Source organism: Lycium ferocissimum, chromosome 7 (genome assembly GCF_029784015.1).
Source record: "Lycium ferocissimum isolate CSIRO_LF1 chromosome 7, AGI_CSIRO_Lferr_CH_V1, whole genome shotgun sequence".
In the NCBI taxonomy this organism is placed as follows: domain Eukaryota; kingdom Viridiplantae; phylum Streptophyta; class Magnoliopsida; order Solanales; family Solanaceae; genus Lycium; species Lycium ferocissimum.
The window spans coordinates 49,405,678-49,427,703 of NC_081348.1; the positions used below are offsets into that span (position 1 = coordinate 49,405,678).

Genomic DNA, 22,026 nt, shown 5'->3' on the forward strand with positions numbered 1-22,026 from the left:
TGAGCTTCCACTGCCCGCCGGAGATTCAAATCACTATGTGAATGGAATTGGGATTTCATCGTTACTTCGGCGGAGATTCAAAGCACTGTATTCATTTTTTTTAATTTTTTTTGTATTCACTGTCTGTCGGAGCTCAGATTTGAGTTGTCTTCTTCCGGTCACGTTCATTGTATTCGTTATTTTTTTTGTATTCACCATTTGAGTTTATTTGTTGAATTTTTAGATTGTATTCATTGCATTCAATTTTTTAGTGTATCTATTATAGCTAAATCTATCTTTTTTGTATTTATGTTATTTGAATACATTCTAATTTAAAATACAATAAGTTGAATACAATGTTTTTTTTTTTTTTTTTTTTTTTTTTTTTGGTATTTTATGTTGCTTGAATACAACCGATTTTTAAATAAATTGAATACAATGTAAAAGTAGCTACGAATGAATACAGTTGAATACATCTGACTTGAATACAATGAAAAGAATTTTGAATACATTTTTTTACTTATTGTATTCATGAATACAGCGAGGCCGTTTTATGAATATAGCGAAATCTGACTCAGCCTATTTTTGAAAACAACCTACTGTAGCGCCCGAATACAATCTACTGTAGCTACGAAATGTAATTAGCAAAAGTATAGCTATGCCTAAAAAAAGGGATATCTACATGGCTCGACAAACTTATACTAGGTAATTATTTAGTAGCTATAGTTTACCTTAATTATTTCCCATAGCAAACATTGATATGTTAATGACAATTATTAACTATTAAGGTAAAATACATAACTCTCTCCTCCTCCTCCTCTCTCTAACATCTACAACACTCTCCTCCACTCTCAATCTCTCTCTCTAGCGTCGCCGGAGTGCTTTTCAGGTCAAATCTGGCCGACGGTGGTTTCTCCGGTCAGATCTGGCTGCCGCCATCGACAAAGACAACTCAACGTTGGCTTTTCCGGTCAGATCTGGTCGCTGCCGTCTCTCTCTCTAATTTTTCGGTCAGATTTGGCTGACGGTGACTTTTATCTATCTAATCTGGCCGACGGTGGCTTTTTCGGTGCCGGATATGGAAAATTTGTTTCTTTATGAGTGTATTCATTCATTTTTTAGAATACAATTAAGTGAATAGAGTGTAAAAGTACAAATGAATATAGTTGAGTTGAATACATTTGACTTGAATACAACTTAGTTGAATACATCTGACTTGAATACAGCAAAATCTGACTTATGTTTTTATGTATTTAATTTTTTAGTGTATTACTCGCTGTATTCACTAAAAATTTCTTATATACAATAAGTTGAATACAATATTTTTTGTATTTATGTTGTTTGAATACCACTGAATTTTAAATACAATAAAGTGAATACAATGTAAAAATAGCTACAAATGAATACAACTGGGTTGAATATATTTGACGTGAATACAACTGAGTTGAATACATATAACTTGAATACAACAAAAGAATTTTTTAATACATTTTTACTCGTTGTATTCATGAATACAGCGAGGCCGTTTTATGAATACAGTGAGGCTGTTTTATGAATACAGAGGAAAAACAATAGCTATGCCATGTAAATATTGAAACTGTAGCTATGACAAATTTTAAACCCCCAAAGTGTAGTCATTTATGTAAAATGCCCTAAAAAAAAACCCCAAAATGTAGTCGTTTGTGTAAGTTGCCCTTCAAATAATGAGTCCGCAACTTAAGTGACCCAAAAAGTGGTTGTAGGGACCAAAATAACTCAATAAAAAAAAAAAGTTACCGAAGTAACCTTTGCGCACTAAATTAGTGCGCAATAGGACCAAACTGCAAATTTACAGTTAAGTCCTATTACACACTAAATTAGTGCGCAATAGGGGTTATATTTTTTTATTTTTTTTTGTACAATTTTAAAGTTTTGAAATTTCACGTTTTTTCTATACTTTGACCAAAGATTAGTCATGTTGTTTCAAAACGCCGGAATATCAATATTTTGTATAGAACCTGATATCTTTTTCTGTGAACAATAATGTAGGCTCAATACATCAAGTATACGTAAACGTTTGGATCGTCGTTTTAGGGGTTGTAAAGTACCCCGAAGTAAGTTTTGTTTGTTTGGAAACTTGTTATCTTTAGGCTTAAGTGTTTTATTTATTTATTGGCGCAGTAATTTACTGACGTCATTAAAAAAAAAAAATGTTTGAATAACGCCGTAAATTAATGCGTTATGCAAGTCCCATAAATTTTTTATCCAGTAGACTAAAGTAGTTATAAAAATAAGATAAAATTATCAAATAATGAGTATAGGGAGAAAAAGTATTTGTAAATTGGTGAAACTTTAAACGGTCATAACTTTGCGCTCGGACGTCCGATTTAGGCGATTTTTTTTTTATTTTGCGAGATCTAGCCCCGCGGAGGTTTTGGGCTGCCAATTTTTAGAAAAACCTCTTTTTTCCCATTCAATTTGAATTTTGCCTCGATTTGGTGCGCAATTTTCATTCATCTTTAGTAAAAATCTAATGATAAAAAATATATTTCAAGATGGTAATCCCACGGTAGTAATGTTTTGAATGTCAATTTCAAGGCTCGAAATTCAATTTATGAAAACAAGTTAGATAGCATTAGTGAACTTATAAAAAATAAAAAGTGTCTAAATTGTAGCTTCACCAGTTTGGCTTGGTGGTTTAGCCATCTTTTTTTTTTTATCCCAACCACCAGGGATCAAATCTAGGTGGGAGCAATGAGAAAATAACTTGGGTGCATGATGCATGGTTTAAGTAAAAATTAAGTATATTTTTTGCATATCTATTTCTTCATGATAAATATTATTTTATTCTTTGTTATCGTTTATAACTAACTCGCATGACATCCTAAACTAATTATAAATAAAACACTTAAACCTAAAGATAACAAGATTCAGTCAAACGAAACTTACTTCGGGGCACTTTACAACCCCTAAAACGACGATCCAAACGTTTACGTATACTTGATGTATTGAGCCTACATTATTATTCGCAGAAAAAGATATCATGTTCTATATAAAATATTGATATTCGGCATTTTGAAACATGACTAATCTTTGATCAAAGTATTGAAAAAAAGTGAAATTTCAAAACTTTAAAATTGTACCAAAAAAATATAACCCCTATTGCGCACTAATTTAGTGCGCAATACGACTTAACTGTAAATTTGCAGTTTGGTCCTATTGCGCATTAATTTAGTGCGCAAAGATTATTTTGGTAACTTTTTTTTTTTATTGCGTTATTTTGGTCCCTACAACAATTTTTTGGGTCATTTAAGTTGCGGACTCTCAAATAATAGCTTGGAGTGGGTCTCAAATGCCATTAGATAAAGAATGTACGAGTGACAGCTAAGGGTTAAAAAAAGGTCCCATAAAGTTTCCTTGCAAATTAATGTGATACCAATTAGCCCTTCTTGTTCACTGGCAGGAGGTAAACGCAGCTAAATGGCTGCTCTTAGCTCATTATCTCAACATAATAAGCAGCAGGGGACTTTTGGAAATATTTTTGGGCCACTATAGCTTGCAACAGTAGCAACAAAAGGAAAACTAAAAGCTGAAGCATTTGGTGGTGTTGGTAGCAACAACAACGTGAAATTTGGGAATTTTGGGAGAGGGAAAAAGCTGCTCCTTTTCAAGCTTCAAAGAGATCAATAGCTCAAGTATTCTACAACCAGAAATTTTTTGAAACTCCTCTAGTTATCAGTCAAAGATTGAAGTTGTTTGGATCGACTGACTCGTTCTTTAACATTTGGAGCTAATAGTTGGTAAAGTAAGGTGACTTTGAGGCATGCCGAGCCCTTTTACTTGTGTACTTTCAAATTTATTTTGTACTTGAACGATAATGTTAATGAGATCACATGCACGTGCCGGACAAGTTTGCATGGTTTACTTCTTGGTTGGAATTAAGAGGATAATATGCATAAACAGCTAAGTTTGAAAGTTATCAAAATATTTAAAGCTTTCTATGTGATCCTTGGGGCTATTGTGCGATGCACTATGTTATGTACTTGATTTCTTGTGACTTATTGATTACAAATTCATATCATACTTTTTGAGGGAACTGTTTAAATCACTCTTGATTTGCATTATACAAGTGAATTTGTATACTTGATTTAGTGAAAGGGATTCAGCCAAAGGCCATGACTTGAGAAAATGAAAAAAAACAAGATTTATACAAAACTTTCACATTGATTTGCTCATCCAGTCGAGGGGATGACCGGGCCTGTGGGTGCTACATCCCGGTGTATCACTGCTCATCCAATCGAGGGGATGACCGGGCCCATGGGTTCTGCACCTCGGTGTATCATTGCTCATCAGGTCGAGGGGGATGACCGGGCCCGTGGGTTCTACACCCCGATGTATCATTGCTCATCTAGTCGAGAGGATGACCGGACCCGTGGGTTCTGTACCCCGGGGGAGAGTACGTCAAACCTCATCCGAGTGTGTACATCACATATGATTATAAGATTTAGAGATATATACATCAGAACTGTGGAAGGCAGACTATGACAGTTGAGATGGTTTTTTTTTATAAAAGTACTAAACATGTTACAAAGTAATGTGATTCATTACATACTTTGGTTAAGTAAACGATAAACTTGGTTCCTCCATTATGTGGTTCTAGTTGTGTTCCCTCTGAATGCTTTTGGTGAATTTAATTGTTTATTTGATTTATCTTTCAATCACTTGTTACTTTCTTCATATATATTTGTATAACTCTTGCCCACAATGAGTGGCAGCTATCTGAGTATTCCAATACTTAGGCATCGTTTGTTTAAATGATGTCAGGTTTAGCAGATGGTCAGGTGCAGGGCGATTAACGTACGGGCTAGAGTTCCTACAATGTTCTCCTTTTGGTGAGCCAACCTTTGTACTCGTGGGATCATTCCGTTTCAGTGTACTTTTGTATAGTGCGGGGCGATCCCGTAACTTTATTATTTCATTTGTACCGTCATGGAGGCTCCATAGAGACTTTGTATTATTTTGGGGTATTGGGTACTCATACGGCATCGTGAATGACATTTCTATTTATGTCTAATTTATGTTTGGATGCACTTTGATTGCTAATGGAGTGTACCTTATTTCTATCATAATTAATAATGTTATTAATTTTGTGAATTGGATTACACGAATGTGAGTTGGGTAAGTATTAAGTTATAATGGTTCGCTCGGTGCAAGTTGGTGGGCACTGGCTGCTGGCCATGTCGCAATCCATTTTGAGGCATGACAAACTTCGTATCAGAGCCCTAGGTTTAATGAGTTGTAGGGAGTCTATGGAGCCGTGTCTTGTAGAGTCTAACTTATAAGTGTGTTGTCGACCACTCGTATATCTTAGAGGCTATGGACATTACAGGAAGTTTTCCATTTTTTCTAAATCTAGATCGTGGGGTTGAGCTTGAAGTAAGTAACTTTCAATCCTTATTGAATTCTCTGTGTGCTGAATACATAAGCGATGAGCAGCGTCTTAATGTTCAAGTGATGACATCAACTACCGGAGGAGCAATCAGTTGTCCAAGAATAATTTAAAGAAAGAAGTCGAAGATTTAAATGAGCATGATGTTGTAAAGAATGAAGACAATGTTAAATTGGAGGTAGTAGTCAAACAAGACGACAATATCATAAACTAAATTAAAAGAATAAACCATGCCAGTAAATCAAAAAGAACCAAACATTCCCAATATTGCTAATATTATCTTCTATTCTTGGTCTTTAAACACCTGACCATATTGGAGCTTTGCTGGAGCCAGCCCATAATTTGTTTTGGAATCATAACAATTTCAGTCAGTCGGTTAAAAGAAAATTAGCCATCTTGTCGAAGTAGACTATAGTCATTGGGATGTATATTCGTTGTATAATTAATTACAAACGGACTTCATGACGATCAATGGAGACATTGGAACAAAAAGAGAAGATAACATTAGCAATATTTGAATTTTGCAAATGAAGATGGAATGACATCAAATTCTAGCTTGTTAGTAGTTGCATAAAAGAGTTGAAGGAAAAAAGAAACATGTTGGGTCATTTGTATTTTCCTTTAATTATGTTTGTTTAGATGTCTTTTGTCTATGTTTTGGTTTGTTAATTATGAGTAACATGTTGGGAAGTAGAGTGATGTCTTTTTTGTCATGCATTATTACTATTATATATAAGCGTCGATCCTAAATGTTTGTCGTCCTCACAGACCTTAAAGATCCTATAGGAAGCCTACACGTGGCTTTGCTGAGCAAAAGTTTTACTCTGGGTAAAGTTGTGTGGGGCAGTGTTACTTTTAGACGAGCAAAGAAAAAAAAAAAAAAAAAGAGGAAAGGATGTACAGTTGGTATTTTAAAGATAGGCTGGATTTGGTGGATTAAATTGTTTGAAATTCCAGGAAGCACGGTCCACTTGTCAGATGATTTGTGGACAATTTTATCCATCACTTTTGAAATTCTATGATGTATTACAATTTACAAATACATAAGGGGTTGTTTGGTTTGAACACAAGTTATGATGGGATTAATTATATTCAGATAAGTTATACTGAGATTATTTATGTTGGAATTAGTTATGCTGATATTATTTCTTATTGATTGTTTGGTTTGTTGTATTAAAAGTAACACGCATTGCATAACTTTTAAGAAAAAGTTGTCTGTTACAAAAATACCCTCCACCTTACGTAGTAGAAAAAGGGTTTTGAGAACCTCAGAGTTATTTTAGTTAATTTTATTGTTTTATCCTGGGATAAGCTATCCTACTATTCTCCTTTCTATCATGCCACTTACATTTGCACTTGTGTGCTCTTTATGCCTACAGAACAAAATTCACTATATCACTTAAAGATTTGAGGATAGTTTGAAAAATCTCTTTTCTCAAAGAAAGGTAAAATCAGGCTTTTTAGTGGCAATTAAAAAAGTCCCCACTAAGGTTAACCATCCCAAAACATGTATAATATGTATATATTTAATAAGAAATATCCCAAAAAATACTGAGGCGTTTTTATATATAATATGTATCATTTGTGTATAAAAATATATATCGGACTATCTCTCTAATGTATAGAAACTATATAAAATATGAATCACTAAGGTATGTATCATTTTTGTATATAATATGTATCATTTGTGTATATAATCTGTTTTTTAATTATTAGAGAAGAGTTTAACTTTTTTTTCTTTTAAAAAAAATTAGACCAGACCATCAAAGTTAAACTCAAAAGAATGGAGAAAAACCATGGAGTAACTCAAAGCCCAGACTTGAAGAACTATAATTTATTTTCTACTTTCACTTAATTCGAATGATAAAACTTTTTATTGTCTTGATAATTTTAAATGGTGAAACTCTAACTTACTTCCATTAACTTCATTCAAAGGATAACGTATTTTTTTCCAAAAGATATGACTGTGGCGGAGAGCTTGTACATGGTCTTTTGGTGGATTGTACATACCAAACTTTTGATGGCCAGACGGTCATAAATGCAAGTTAAAATATACGACTATTCGTGCTTATAGCTTTTACTCTTAGTTTTGCCCACTGTGAAAATGTGTTTTTGTCAAATAGCACAGCTTAGGAGTCCTGTAACTATAGTCTAAACTGCTTGTTCAAAAATGCAATGTAAATATAATCTACTCTTTGGTTTGAATTAGATTGTGATTAGACAGCTTCACTACTTTAACCTCTTCTTATAATTCTTCCTCCGGTGACATAGGTGATACACTTTGGGTATGTTTAATAATCTCCAAAAAGGTCTCTTTTGAAAAAAGTGCGGTAAAAAAATTTGATACAAATTTTTATATTTTGAGTTTGGGCCCGGGCTTAGCACGGGCCGCTAAGCCCGGGCCGCATGAAACTAGTATATAGTAGAGTATGTGAAAACTTGTGGCAATTTTTCTTTTCTTTTATATTTTTATATTATGACTAATTAATTATCGTTGATTGCAAATGTTCTGAGGTGGACTCAGAATTTTAACTTTGTGGGTTGGGGATACCGTTGAATTTATTGGTTTCGAAGTTTAATATTTCTACATAGTTAGCAAATTTGTTAACACATATATAAACCAATACTATGAAGAAATTGCACGGTGTGTCCTCCAAATGGCCTGGTCTTTAATTTTTACCCTTCAAATGGGCTAGTCTTTAAATTCTACACTTGAAAATCAAACTTATGCCTAGCGCGACATAAATTCTGTAAGAAAAAATATTATGATGCTAAAATGTAAACTTTTGCCGCTCAAAAAATTATTTGTGTAGAGAGACAAAATGTCACACCCCGACCTTACTAGGGTGTGATGGGCACCCGACCCTCCTCAGAGTCGAGCGAACCCTTAAACATTCACGTTACTAAAACCTGTCATTTCAAAAATTTTAGAAAAAAAACATGAAGCATTTCGACCTAGAGATCACTGTTTTTATCTGTGTCATGAAAACTTTCAATCAATCACATAATATACCAATCGACAACATTTGAAAATACACACTCTTTCGGCATCTATATTTGGTTCGCGCTCCTCGACACTCATCCACGGGACACCGTCCGCAAAGTCTCTAAGATGTACAAATACCATGACATAAGTGCATGACTCGGCAATACTCCGAACCGAGATGGAGCTCGCCAACCCCGCGGGAACAACTCCTAGCAAAGTCTTCTCTTCATCTCGGGTGTACACGCGTGGCATGAAAACGCCCCGAAGAGGGTCGGTCGGATATGTACCGAGTATGTAAAGCGATTACAAATAATAACCATAGCTTAATTTAGAAGAAAAGAAATCACAATCAAGCTCATTACCCGCTGACCCTCGGAGGAAATATAAGTGTATACATGGGTCCTAGAACAATCCTTAAGTAAATAATACAAATGAACACACATTCCTTAAGTAAAGGATGCAACCTAACCCGTGTGTCGCTCCGACATACTAAAAAAAAAAAAAATAGCCCCTTCGGACGGCCGCTTCCGGCGCAATAATAATGATGGCCCCTTCGGGCATTGCCGCTTCCGGCATAATGATAATGATGATAATAATAATAATAATAATAATAGTAATAATAATGATAATAATGATAATAATCCCCTTCGGGTGTGCCGGTCCAACATACGTCTATCCTGGCCCCTTCGGACATGCTGGCCCCGACGTAAAATGATGGCCCTTCGGGCATGCCGGTCCAACATACGTCTATCCCGGCCCCATCGGACATGCCGGCCCCGACATAATATTTCAAGCCCCTTCCCGGGCATGCCACTCGTGACATACGGCTACCCCCGGCCCCGCGGGCGTACGCCACTCGTGACATAATGATAATAATAATAATAATACGGTAATAGTAAAATCTCGCACCCCCTTCGAGTGGTTTGAAAGGTCTTAAATAATAAAATATCGCACTCCCTTCGGAGTGGTTTTGAAAAGTCTTAAATAATAAAATATCGCACTCCCCGGAGTGGTTTTAGAAAATCAAGCTTTATACTTTCTTTAGTGTAAAACAAATTTTTCTTAAATCGTAGTAAACCACAAACATGTCTCAACTTAATCCGAATTAGCATAAAAAGGTTAATGTCCATCCGCACACAAATCAATGTTAAGACTTGATGACGCGCTCACTTACCGACATCTAAAGGCTCGAACAAGTTTCAAGGTGATTCGGTTACGCTTATGCAAGTTATAGGTGTTTGAACATTTTTCTCAATAAGACGTAAGGATTCTAATTCAATTACATTGAATGAATAGTACTCAATTTCAACTCGGATTTCCATGAACAGAATAACCCCCGAGGCTCAAATCCAAACTTAGTACACCTAGGACATGCCAAAAGAAGGAAAGGGACAGCTTTACATACCTTAATTGCGCTTACGCTCGTCCAAACTCGATTCCCGTTTCGCCCGAATCTACAAATGGTCACATTTACCAATTTGCTATTCATAAGGCTTGAAGTTTCAATCTTAATCAATACTTGTCCGTAAAAATTTGGGCGCATCTCCCCTATACATACAACATCCCCGAGAGTTAAACTCGGCTTAAATAACAACCACCAACCCAACAACAACATCAAGAACATCAACAACACCAATAAACGCTACAAAACACATATTAACATAAATAGTCTTTCTTTCAACATAATACATCAACTTCCGTTCTAACTTCACACTTCTCAACCAATATCAACGTTTTCATATTTATCTACTAGTTCAAGACCATTCGAATACATTTCAAACACATTCCTCAAAATGTACAAGTTTTCCATCAAACCCTAGTTCCTCCCAACTTTCTACAATGGCAACAAAATTACAAAATGGCATTGTCATCTTCCAAATTCATTCGCAACAACATTAATTCACACTTTAGACCATTACTTCCACAATCATATAAAAATCATATAGAATTCATATAATTTCCCATAACGGCATACATGCCATTTCAACGCCAACTTGAGTCGCTAAGCCTTTATTTACGTCACAAAGGTCACAACAATACAATTAACAAGCTAAGTAAAATCAAATTTATTTCTTCTCCACACCACATGGCTCACGGCCACAACCATACTTCACATACACACACGCCATGCACACACACGTCACACTTTCATAATTCTCGTCTAATTCTAATCATCATAACATATAACTTCATTCCATAACTTGAAACATGAAATTCATACCTTTTCTTCAAATTTCAACTTTTCGCAAACGTGGTTCGTTCGACAAACTCATTATACCACGTCGAAGAGCGTCTTGAACTTAATAAGAATACAAGAGAATTACAATTTTTGGACCAAGATTGAAGGCTAGGAATTTTTTTTCTTTCCTTTTCTCTTCTCTTTCTCTTGGTTTTTCCTCTCTTCTTTTTTTTCTTTGAATTTTTCTGGGAACAGCTTTTGGAACCGTTTTCTTGAAAAAAATAAGGTTCTCGTCCCTTTTAAAAGCGCCAACGTCGGTCCCGTAGCTACGTGCGTAGCAAGATCTTAGCGGTCTTTGTAGAGGTCCGTAGCGGTACCGCGGGATTATCGTTCCTGCGTCGACGGTTCAGTTTGTAACGTCTATAATTCTCTACTCCGATGTCCTATCAATGAACGGTTTGTTGCATTACAAACTAGACTCGACGAACTTCATTTTAGGCTTTTAAAACACCTTAAAACTCCACATATACTATGAGATATGCGCCTCCATAGTTGACTTAAAAATTCGCCCAGCATTTCCTAAATTTTCGTCGAACTTATTTTCTTCAATTTACTCGATCTCGAAATATTCCAACGCACAAAATGCGGGATATAACACAAAAACTAAAGACCAACACAAAAAAAGGAACAAAAGTGCAAATGACCCAAATACAACAAACTTTAATATGTAGGTTCCACACAATAGTACAATCAAACCTCTCTATAATGACAACAATTGTCCGAAAATTTAATGGCTGATATTGTGAGGTGTTGCTATGTATGTATATGCGACATTTCATGTTTAGATCTCATTTAGCTGTTATAAACAAAGTACGCAAAAAAATATTTTCTAATATTTTTATGTTATAAACAAAAGTAAATACTTGTTAATTTTAAAATATGATTTTCATATTTCATTAATTAAAAATTGAAAAGACTAATAAATTATCACATAAATCAATAACTAGTTGTACCGTACAGACAAAAAATTCAAATATAAGGAACATATGCATTTACAATAATTCAAAGTTATAATATTTCAGGTTTGACATAACAATTCTACAATTATAGGTTGCTTCGTAAATTTTAGATAATATAATGCTTGAAGACGAAGATTATTGTCCAAACTTTCAGCAAAAAGGTGTTCAATAGCTTTCCCTTGAAGGTTGTCTGAGAGCTTTTTTTTTTAATCAAGCAATAATATTACTAAAGTATCTCCAAATCTGATCCAAGCAGCTCTTTAAAGAGCCAAATTGAGATCTTCCTGAGTGCAGAAACGTAAATATACATATAGCATCGGCTCCTATCTAAGAGCTCCCTAGTAGATTGAGGCTCTTCATCAGCACTTTCGTTGTCACCTTCTGCATGCACTATCTCTTGTCTTTCCACTCTAATGACTTGTGCAATAATCTCTTCATCATTGTAAGTTTCAATGATTGGAAGTGTTGTGTCAAACTCCATATAAGTGATAGAATCCTTTATTTGATTGGTGTTATGAGATGGGATTTGGGCTATAACTTTTTTTTTCTTTTAGATATTCGTACTTGAAATTTACTATGTGCATGACATTAATGATGATTACTATTAATATTTTAATTTTTGGTATACATACTATATTTCTTACAAAATAGTATTACACAATATTTGAGTATGGTTGTTATAGAAGGTAATTTTACAAAGAGTGTACCGCTATAATGAATGTCATTGTTGTTATAGGTAGAATGTTGTTATAGAGAAATAAAAAATAAGGAAAAGGGTAAAAAATGCCCCTCTACTTTGGGAAAAGGGCTAAAAATATCCTCTGTTACAAATTTGGGTAAAAAATACTCCTCCTTTCATTAAAATTTTCAAATATACCCCTGTCATAACGGAATTTCTCAAAATAACCCGATTTTATTTTTAAACCGATTCCATTTAAACTCGACCCAACTACATAAAAAATCCATATACGATCAACTTGTTCCCGAGTCCTACATCTGGAGCCACTAGGCACAAGAGTGAGTAACCCATATGTGTTTTTTATTTAGTTGGGTCGGGTTTAAATGAAGCGGGTTTAAAAATGAAATTGGGTTATTTTTGGGATTTTCGTTAAGACAGGGGCATATTTAAAAACTTTAATGACGGAAGGGGTATTTGACCCAAATTTGTAATGGAGGATATTTTTAGCCCTTTTCCCAAAGTAGAAGGGTTTTTTTTTACCCTTTTCCCTAAAAAATAACATGAAAAATCGTTTCTAGATAAAATCAAGCCGTTATAGTGAAATGTTGTTATAACGAATGACAATTATAGAGAGGTTTGACTGTATTAGATACTGACTTTAATTTTAATATAGAGCCCATTTGGATTGGCTTATAAGTTGCTGAAAACAGCTTATTTTTGAGTGTTTGGCTGGCCAACTTAGAGCCATTTTGTGCTTAAAATAAGCCCAAAAAATAATTGGGCCCGTTTGGCTTAGCTTATCTAAAGCGGGCAATTCGCAGAATTGCCCTTCTTTTGGGGTGGTCTTTAAATTTTGCCCTTCATATTTGAAATCTTTAAATTTTGCCCTTCGCTAAATCCCATAGGTTTCAGGTTCGAACCCCCACACAAATCAAAATTTTAAAAAAAAAAAATTCGCAAGGCAAAGTTTAAATTTCGCTATGCCCCCGTCTACGTACGGTTGTGAAGGAATTAGCAAAGTTATGCGGACCGATACTTATGCCTTATGGGCGGGCACTTGACATAAGTATGCCGGTTCGCATAACTTTGATAATTCCTTCATAAGTTTATGCCGGATCCGGCATAAAAGTTTGCCCATTAAAAGTATGCCCCCGTCGGCATAAACTTGTTAAGGATTTACCAAACTTATGCCGATGGGGGCATACTTATGCCTTATGGGCAAACTTTGCTTGAAGCATATATATCTATTTTTTCAAGCATATATACCAAAGTTACATGGAAAAGTATTATGCTACAACCAAATGTCCATCCCGTATACAAATTCACACTTTGGTGGCAATACAAGGTAGATTAGCAATCGTTGATAGACTTCGAAATATTTTCCCATCTTCGTGGGGCGGACTTCAAGAAATATTTTCCCATCTTTATTTTGAATGCTCCATCACAAAAGGATTGTGGTACAGATTGTTGGTATGGGTAGGGTACACTAGAAGAATAGGGGAACAGGCAAGATGAAATCACATGGATCTCACACATTGCTAGACACAAATCAAAGCACGTCTCCATTACTTGTCGCATTTTTGGTATGCTAGTGGCATTGGTTTGGAGAGAAAGGAACCTACTCGATTTCAAAATACTCGGTTTCTTCCCGATAGACTGCGGAGAGAGATTGCACAACATATTCACATCCAAGGCAGGAACAATTTCAAATGGCAGAGAGCTCTTTAAGCTATGAATTGCTATCCCTAGCTAAGTGTAGTTGATTAAAACTGCTGTTGTTTTTTAATGTAATAGTTGCTCCTAGTTTGACTTATACAAGTTAGTGAGTAGGAATTTTACCATGTACGATTGAAGGTCACTTCGACTTTGTCTGTACAAGTTTTTTGGATGGAATAAAATAGACTTTCAACCAAAAAAAAAGTTTGCCTTATAAGGCAAAGTTTAAATTTTATATACCCCCTCCGTGACTTTTAGTTATGTTTAACTAAAAGTCTGCCGGAGGGGGCAGACTTTGCCTTGAGGGGCAGACTTTTAGTTATGCCGGATCCGGCATAACTTTAACTTTTTCTTAAAGATTGTATCTTGGATCCGGCATACACTCCCCTAGTCCTGCCGTGCGAAATTATTTTTTTATTTTATGCTTGAGCGGGGTTCGAACCCGAATTTCATGTATTCGCTCATCTTTCCAAGCAAAGGGCAAAATTTAAAGACCACAAATATGAAGGGCAAAATTTAAAGACCACAAATTTGAGTGGCAAAATTTAAAGACCACCCCAAACGAAGGGCAATCCGTGCAAAAAAATGATCTAAAGCGTTTTTATAAAGTTCGAAAACGACTTATAAGCGCTTTTTTTTTTAAGCCCATCCAAACAGGCTCATTGTCGACGACCATCCACTGCATAAAATGATTCATGAATTACTTTTTTCTTATATATGATGGAATTATTTTTTAAATTCCTCAAACCAAACGACAATAAAATAAAGCACATATGTAATTGTTTTAAAAGGCTATCTTTACGGCTATTTTGTTATATAATTTATAAAATTAATCCCGAATAGAAATTCTTTATTTTAACTGATAACAAGTAAATTATTTTTGACATGTTACTCGTTACAAACTAAAACATAGATAAAATTAAATCTAAACAACCATAAAGGAAAATAAAAATGAGCCACTACATGCTTTTACCTCCTACTTTTTTACTTGATTGGATTAATAAATCCACAGAGCTATTACACAAAGTTAGAGATATCGTATAACAATTTATTCATTACTCGTTATGGTATAATAATTAATCTTCACGCAACTAGCATGTGTACTAAACCTCAGAGTTGTAGCATATAACAATCCAAAAAAGAAGAACCCTTATTCAAATCAAAAGAAGTACATTACCTCAGGTATTAATGTTCACGCTCTTCATGTGTTACCAACTTGATTTGTCGCTAAAACATGTCTGAACTCTAAAGAAACCTAGAAAAAAAAGGTAATATCTCACTTTCCTTTGTCGTGTTTCTAATTTTTTTTTTTTTTGAAATCATACTAAATTAGCACACTTTTCAAAACTACCGTTATCTCGTATATAGTGAAATCTATGTTAGAGATCTTTTGACTCAATTGGTGAAACCTCCAACATCATAAGCTACTCTATAAAACTATATAAGATCAAACTAATGAAATAATTACATGAAGAACGTATGAAATATATTTTAAGAGAGGATTTCAATTAGAAAAATACCTTGTAGCTTCTTGCAAGTATCATCATCTGGAACTTCTTACCAAAAACTATCTTCTTTTCTTCCTTTCCTGATCTCCTTTTCTCTTCTTTCCGAGAGAATATAAAAGGAAAATATCTGCGACGACAAACAAGTAGTTGAAAGATAGAAAACATTAATGTCTTGTGAAGGTCTACAACGTTTCACTTGAAAAAGCTAGCATTGATCTCTGCATAAACGAATATACTGGCACGTGTATAAAATTGTCGATATTCGGATTATACAAACAAATATAGTTGTGCAGGCCTCCACAGTAAGTTTAGGGTATTCTGTTCTTTATGAGAGAAGATAAAAGGAAAATATGAGCGACAAACAAGTAGTTGGGATATAGCAAGCATTAACATTTAAAACATACGATAATTTGCCACGTTTCATAAAAGGAAATATCGATTTCTAAATAAACAAATAAATTGTCTCGTGTATAAAATTGTTAATATTCAGATTATACAAGCAAATATCGCTCCACAAACCTCTAAAGAATGTATCTATTTTTCTAAATTATTCACTATTTTTGGACAACAAATATGTACACCATTTTTTTTTTAATAAAGGTTGTTGAAGCAATCAAAAGTTACCATAAGGATGTTACCCATTTCTTGCTCATTGAGCTACTGTGTATCAAGATGGCAGAAGAAAAAAAAGAACTGTAGGGGACGAAATTTTAATTCAATTTTGTTTATTTGGGTGTACTCCTTATGGGGATTCTATACCGTTTGTGTGTGTATATATCGTGTTTGATGGTCGGTGTGGCGATAAGTTTCGTTTCTACGACTATCTTCCTAGCCGTTGAAAGACTGGGTGAAAACGGTAAGTGGTGCACAAAGTGATGAAGGGCGAGGTTCAAACGAGGAAAGGCTTACGGTCGACACCTAGGCACGCAGAGACGAGGAAGGGCGTAGTAATCGATGAAATGCTTTGGGGAGTTGAAAATAAGATTAGATCCGAAGATTTCCGAATAGTGCAACCTTTCGAAGTGCGCTAAATTCATGGTCAGACAAGAGACAACCTGGCGAACTGAACATCTTTGTAGTCAGAGGAAAAGAAAGCAAATGTTATTCTGTAATAGCGGCAAGCAATAAAAGCGTCATGCTTCTACGCGATGCTGCACTCTAGCTAGATGGTGAAAGCCCAGTAGATAAAAGCATCGCTAGCTTACGGTTTGACCTGAATAGCATGGGACACGTGGAATTCCGTGTGAATCAGCAGGGACCATCTTGCAAGGCTGAATACTCCTGAGTAATCGATAGCTAATTAATACCTTGCAACCATATATATATATATATATATATATATATATATATATATATATATATATATTGAATAATACACACACTAATGTATAATTTTTGTATATTTGGTTAGCGGACATAACTATTTTTAGCTGACCAATCAAATGTATAGCTTGTCCTTGTGACAATGACTATTTTTTGCATCACTATTTGTAAATCTCATAGTAGCATCTACTAACCACTTTTTAGTGATGTCTTTGAAATCACTATTTGTAAATTTAAAGTAGCAGATTTTGCGTAATCACTTTTAGTGACATTTGAAGAGTGAAACATATGAACAAATTGGAGAGAAGAATGAATAATTTTTTCACCCCTAGAGTTATAGTTCAGTTCCTAATTGCATTTAAGTAACTTAATGTATAAGTCTTATTTTAAAATGAATGTAGGTTGACTTGTTTTGTATCATCCTTCCTTACAATGAGAAGTGTTGGGCTGTTGGGTTCGAACCTCATTCAAGGTGCTCTTTTTCAGCAGATGGACAAAGGAATGAGCGCTTACAAATTATTTTGAAAAAAAAACTAGCACAAACACGTTGCAGAGGTCCGAACCTGCAATAGTGATCGAACTACCTCGCCAGTGAGCCACAACATCCTTTGTGCAAAGCAATGTCATTTATATTATATCTACTATATATTCTGTTTTTCAGATTATATACGTACATATATTTATCAAAATTTTCGGAAATAGCATCCATGAATCACTTTCTGTAAGGTGTCCGCCTCAAAAATGATCCAATGGCATAGGTTTTCAATTCCACATCTGATACTCTATAGCAATATTCTAAAATCTCACCATGATAAAGCTTCACCCATGCAATTTGAAACTTTATAACAATATTCATTACTTTTTAATTACTATATAAATTGAAAAGTCCCATACTGAAATAGCATCCACTAATATATTTCCAATAAATGTCTTTATAACCACTGTCATAGGTTTCAAATTCCATAGGTAAAGTTTTATAACAATAATTACTTATACAATTTAAAATAGTGACTGACGCTAATTTCACAAATAGCAACTTTTATAGGATAAGATATCTCCAACTGTAATTTGAAATATATGCAATGGCCCTTCCCGCCTTTACAGTAACTGCCACCAACTCTTTGCCATCCCCGCCTCAATTCCTTTATAAAACTGCCAGCAATAATCTCGACTCTACATCATCATGGACCTCGTTAATAGCCAATCATTGCAAAAATGGCCGTTTAATCGAGGCGGTTTCCGTGTTCACCAACATGAGGATTTCCTGCATTGAGCCCAACCACGTTACCTTCGTTACACTATTCTCCGGTTGTGCCCATTTTCCTGCGAAAGCTCAGTCTCTTGGATTTGCTCTTCACGCGTATGCTCGAAAACTCGGGTTGGATACTGGGAATGTGAAAGTGGGTACTGCTGTTATCGATATGTATTCAAAGTTTGGACTTGTGGGCTTCGCTAAATTGAGTTTTGATCATATGGGTGTTAAGAATAAGGTAACTTGGAACACCATGGTTGATGGTTACATGAGAAATGGGGATTTCAAGAATGCAGTTAAGGTGTTCGATGAAATTCCTGAGAGAGATGTTATTTCTTGGACGGCTTTGATTAATGGATTTGTTTAAAATGGGCTTTTTGAAGAAGCTTTAGTGTGGTTTCGTGAAATGCAGTTGTCTAATGTGGAGCCTGATTATGTAACAATGATCGCGGTTCTTTCGGCTTGTGCTAATTTGGGTACTATTGGTATAAGTACACCGCGCGACGAAGTGAATTTAAGGACAACGTTCGTGTTACAATCGACATGTATGTTTATGCGTCATGCCAGGTGTTCGATGAAATGCCAGAGAGAAGTTTGATTTCGTGGAATTCAATCATTGTAGGGTTAGCAATCAATGGTTATTATGTACTTCGTTAATTTTCAACCGATGCATGCTTTACTGGTTTAGTCGAAAAAGGGTTGAGATATTTCAAAATAATGAAAGGAGTTCATAGAATTACCCCTAGGATTGAACACTACGGCTGTACAGTCGATCTTTACAGTCGTGCTGGAAGATGCATTAGGCATTATTAAGAATATGCCCATGAAGCCGATTGAAGTTATATTGGGGTCTATATTAGCGATGTAAGACTAGCTGAAAGGCTAATGCGTTATATCTACGAATTGGATCCGGATGGAGATTCAAATCACATGTTGCTTTCTAATATATATGCTGCAATGGGAAGTTGGCGTGGAGCTAGTACTGTGAGGAAGAAAATGAAGACGCTCGGGATTCAAAAGAGACCGGGAATCAGTCCTATTGAGGTTGATAGCACTCTTCACGAATTTGTGGCTGGAGATAGAACACATATACATGCAGAGCATATTTATGTTATGCTTGAGAATTTGTCAGGTGAGCTAAGAGCGTCTGGCTATTTTGAAGATGATGTAATTGAATTATATGAATGTGGTTGATTACTTTCATTTCTGTGCAACATATATATTATTGTAAAGAAGAGTAAGTTCTTGCTTTGAACTTGACTGATCAAGTCGTGCATAGTTGAACTTTTATCTAATCATTTGGAATGTCATAATAAGGTTAAAATTAAGGTTTTCTATGTGGACTACAAAAGGACTTACAGGTCCTCTATATGTGTATTGGACTAGGATCTTGTCTCTATTCCACAGCTGATTTTGTTTCTTATTTCCTTCTTTTTTTCACTTTCTTTTATCAGCTTTGATGTATAAAATGAGCTTAAATGAAGACGTGAGCATTCATCCCTAACTTCTTTGGGACTAAGGCATAGTTGCTGTTGTTTCTTATATCAAAGACCAATACCAGAAAACCTCTCTTGCTCCAAAAACATTCTTTTGCATTGATGACTTTGAAAGTACAGCAAAAACTATGTCATGCTTGAGTTTTCTTAGTACTACTAATAAAAAGGACAACTTTGCATCAAACTATATACATGTCAAGTAAGACATGAAATCCTATTCCAACTTGGTTAGCCTAAGCCCATTCTTACTTTTTTGTTTCTTTTTTCTCTGTTGAGCCAAAAACAACAGAAACCATAAACATGAAACCATACTATACCCTTTACCAAAAACTTAGATATAGAGCTAATAAAACAAAATTAATACTGCATGATCATGGAGTCCTAGGTTTCTTGGGACTAGCACCATTGTGATGCACTGGATCAGGACCAGCTGGAACTCCTCTTAGCTCCCAATCAGCAAATTTCTCATTAATCTTCTCTGCGTGATTGTAATAGCCCTTTCCCAATGCAGCCCACTGGCTTCCAAAAACCTGCATGCACATATATATTAGTTTAAGAATTACTGTAGTACTTATTCATGGAAATCAAAGCTATGATTCGCTTGTCCCCTTGTCCATTGGGACCTTGTTGCATACAACCGAATGTTTGCAACAACCCCACTAGATAGCCTCCCCATTTCTCTCTTTTTACAGCCTCGTGGACGGACGAAAGGTGGGAAGTTATGGAATGGGGCAGTGTGAAGGCTCGCGAAATAGCCCCTTAACCATTTTTTTAAATAATATTCTTAATTATTTTAATCAGGTAAGCTTTAATGAATAAAAGATAGTGTATGAGAATAAGACGAGAAATTCAAAAACCTTTCTGTTTAGAAGTCTCATAGAAGCAACTTCCTTTTTCAAAATGCATTTTGAGCTGCTGCTGGTGCATCCTACATCAAAATAAAGCAATGATCAAGAACAACACATAGTTTTATACATACACAAAAAAAATCCTTAGACAGAGAGAGGAATACCATGAGATTCTTGAATAACTAAAAAGCAGAGCAAGACCAAGAGAGTGAAATGCTTGGCAGTGATCAAAGACATTTTGAGAAGCAAATGAAAAGAAATAGGCAAATGCTAGTTCTTGAGCTAAGTAAGAAATAAATGGATCAAGATATGGAATACAGAGTAAGTGCAGATAAAAGCCAATTTATAGAGCAAAAGAAATGATGAGCCATGCAGCCATTTTAGTATATCATAAGTATACTTTTTAAGACATGACAGTGCAGTTTTGAAATCCCCCTACATGCTGAGGCAATACGTAGATAGGATCCTCATCAGGTGAGCTCATCTGATTAATTATATGCCTCTTTCAATTTTAAGTTTAGACATCCCTTTTTTTAAAAATATTATTTGGTTAATATGTTGGACTGATTTTTGGTTAGTTTTTGAAGATGAGATATTAAGTTGGAAAAATTGGTTTTGACTAGTTTTTCAAGTAAAAAATCATTTTCAACCAGTGGCGGAGCCACACTCATCCAAGGGTGTCTGTTGGGATATATATACTATTAACCATGTGTTTGAATATAGTATCTATTATAGAACAATTATTTATTCATTGTTTAATAAAGAATTAAATAGATCATGTACTGGTATGTGTGTCCTTTACTTATATAGTAGATGATTTAGTGTATAGAGTTTAAATTATACACGGAAGATTAAATCGTCGGTTCTTATAAGTATAAAATTTATGTTCACAATCGAAGATGGAAATTGGACAAAGCCATCGGTATGATTGTAGCACAAGATTAATATAATGTATCTTCATTATGGAACGGTGTAGTTCCGTCTTCTTGTGCTAGTACATTTGTATGTATTGAACGGACCAAGTAGAGATAAGTGTTTTTGTACTGAATATATAAAATAAATTCTCTAGTTCATTAAATGTACTTATACTCTTGATCTTGATATAACTATTATGATCAATGTGATTTGTTCATTATTTTGATTTATTAAAAGGTACGACTCAATTGCGGGTCTATGTATTCCTGGTAAATTGGATAATGGCAAATTACATTTGTGAAATAATAATTAGTTGATAGAATCCGTGTCTCGACTTTGAGATTGATGATACCCCTTTATGGATGCTTATAAGTCTCATAAAAACCTATATGGATTTTGTATCAAAAATCACATGATGTAAGTTAAGCGAAATATAAAGGATTAAATTAGTCGATGATTAAATTGTCAGTAATTTAATTTATTTGATTGGTGTCTGTAATCTTAACATGGGGAGTTAAATAAGTTTTTAATGAAGGATTTCGAAATTAAACAGAGGAGTGCAATTACAGTTTTCTAGTGGAATAAATTGTAATTTATTGTGGTAGGATTAATTCATTCATATTCCGAATTAGTACCATAATAGGAAGCCTCGTTATTAAATCTGTGGTCCCCGCTTAAAAAGAAATATTCTAGAACAA

General features: G+C 34.8%; 1 protein-coding gene and 1 pseudogene across 1 annotated transcript; one reads left to right on the top strand and one right to left on the bottom strand.

The window, feature by feature from the left end:
• Nucleotides 1–17,569: 17,569 nt before the first annotated feature.
• On the top strand, nt 17,570–19,269 carry LOC132065521 (pentatricopeptide repeat-containing protein At1g05750, chloroplastic-like; annotated as a pseudogene).
• Nucleotides 19,270–19,692: 423 nt separating this feature from the next.
• Nucleotides 19,693–20,803, bottom strand: LOC132062940 (protein CLAVATA 3). Its single transcript, XM_059455401.1, has 3 exons — nt 20,578–20,803; nt 20,423–20,493; nt 19,693–20,095 (listed from the first exon to the last, which is right to left on the bottom strand). The coding sequence occupies exons 1-3, from the start codon at nt 20,648–20,650 to the stop codon at nt 19,937–19,939; spliced, it is 303 nt and encodes a 100-aa protein (XP_059311384.1). The 5' UTR covers nt 20,651–20,803; the 3' UTR covers nt 19,693–19,936.
• Nucleotides 20,804–22,026: the final 1,223 nt, after the last annotated feature.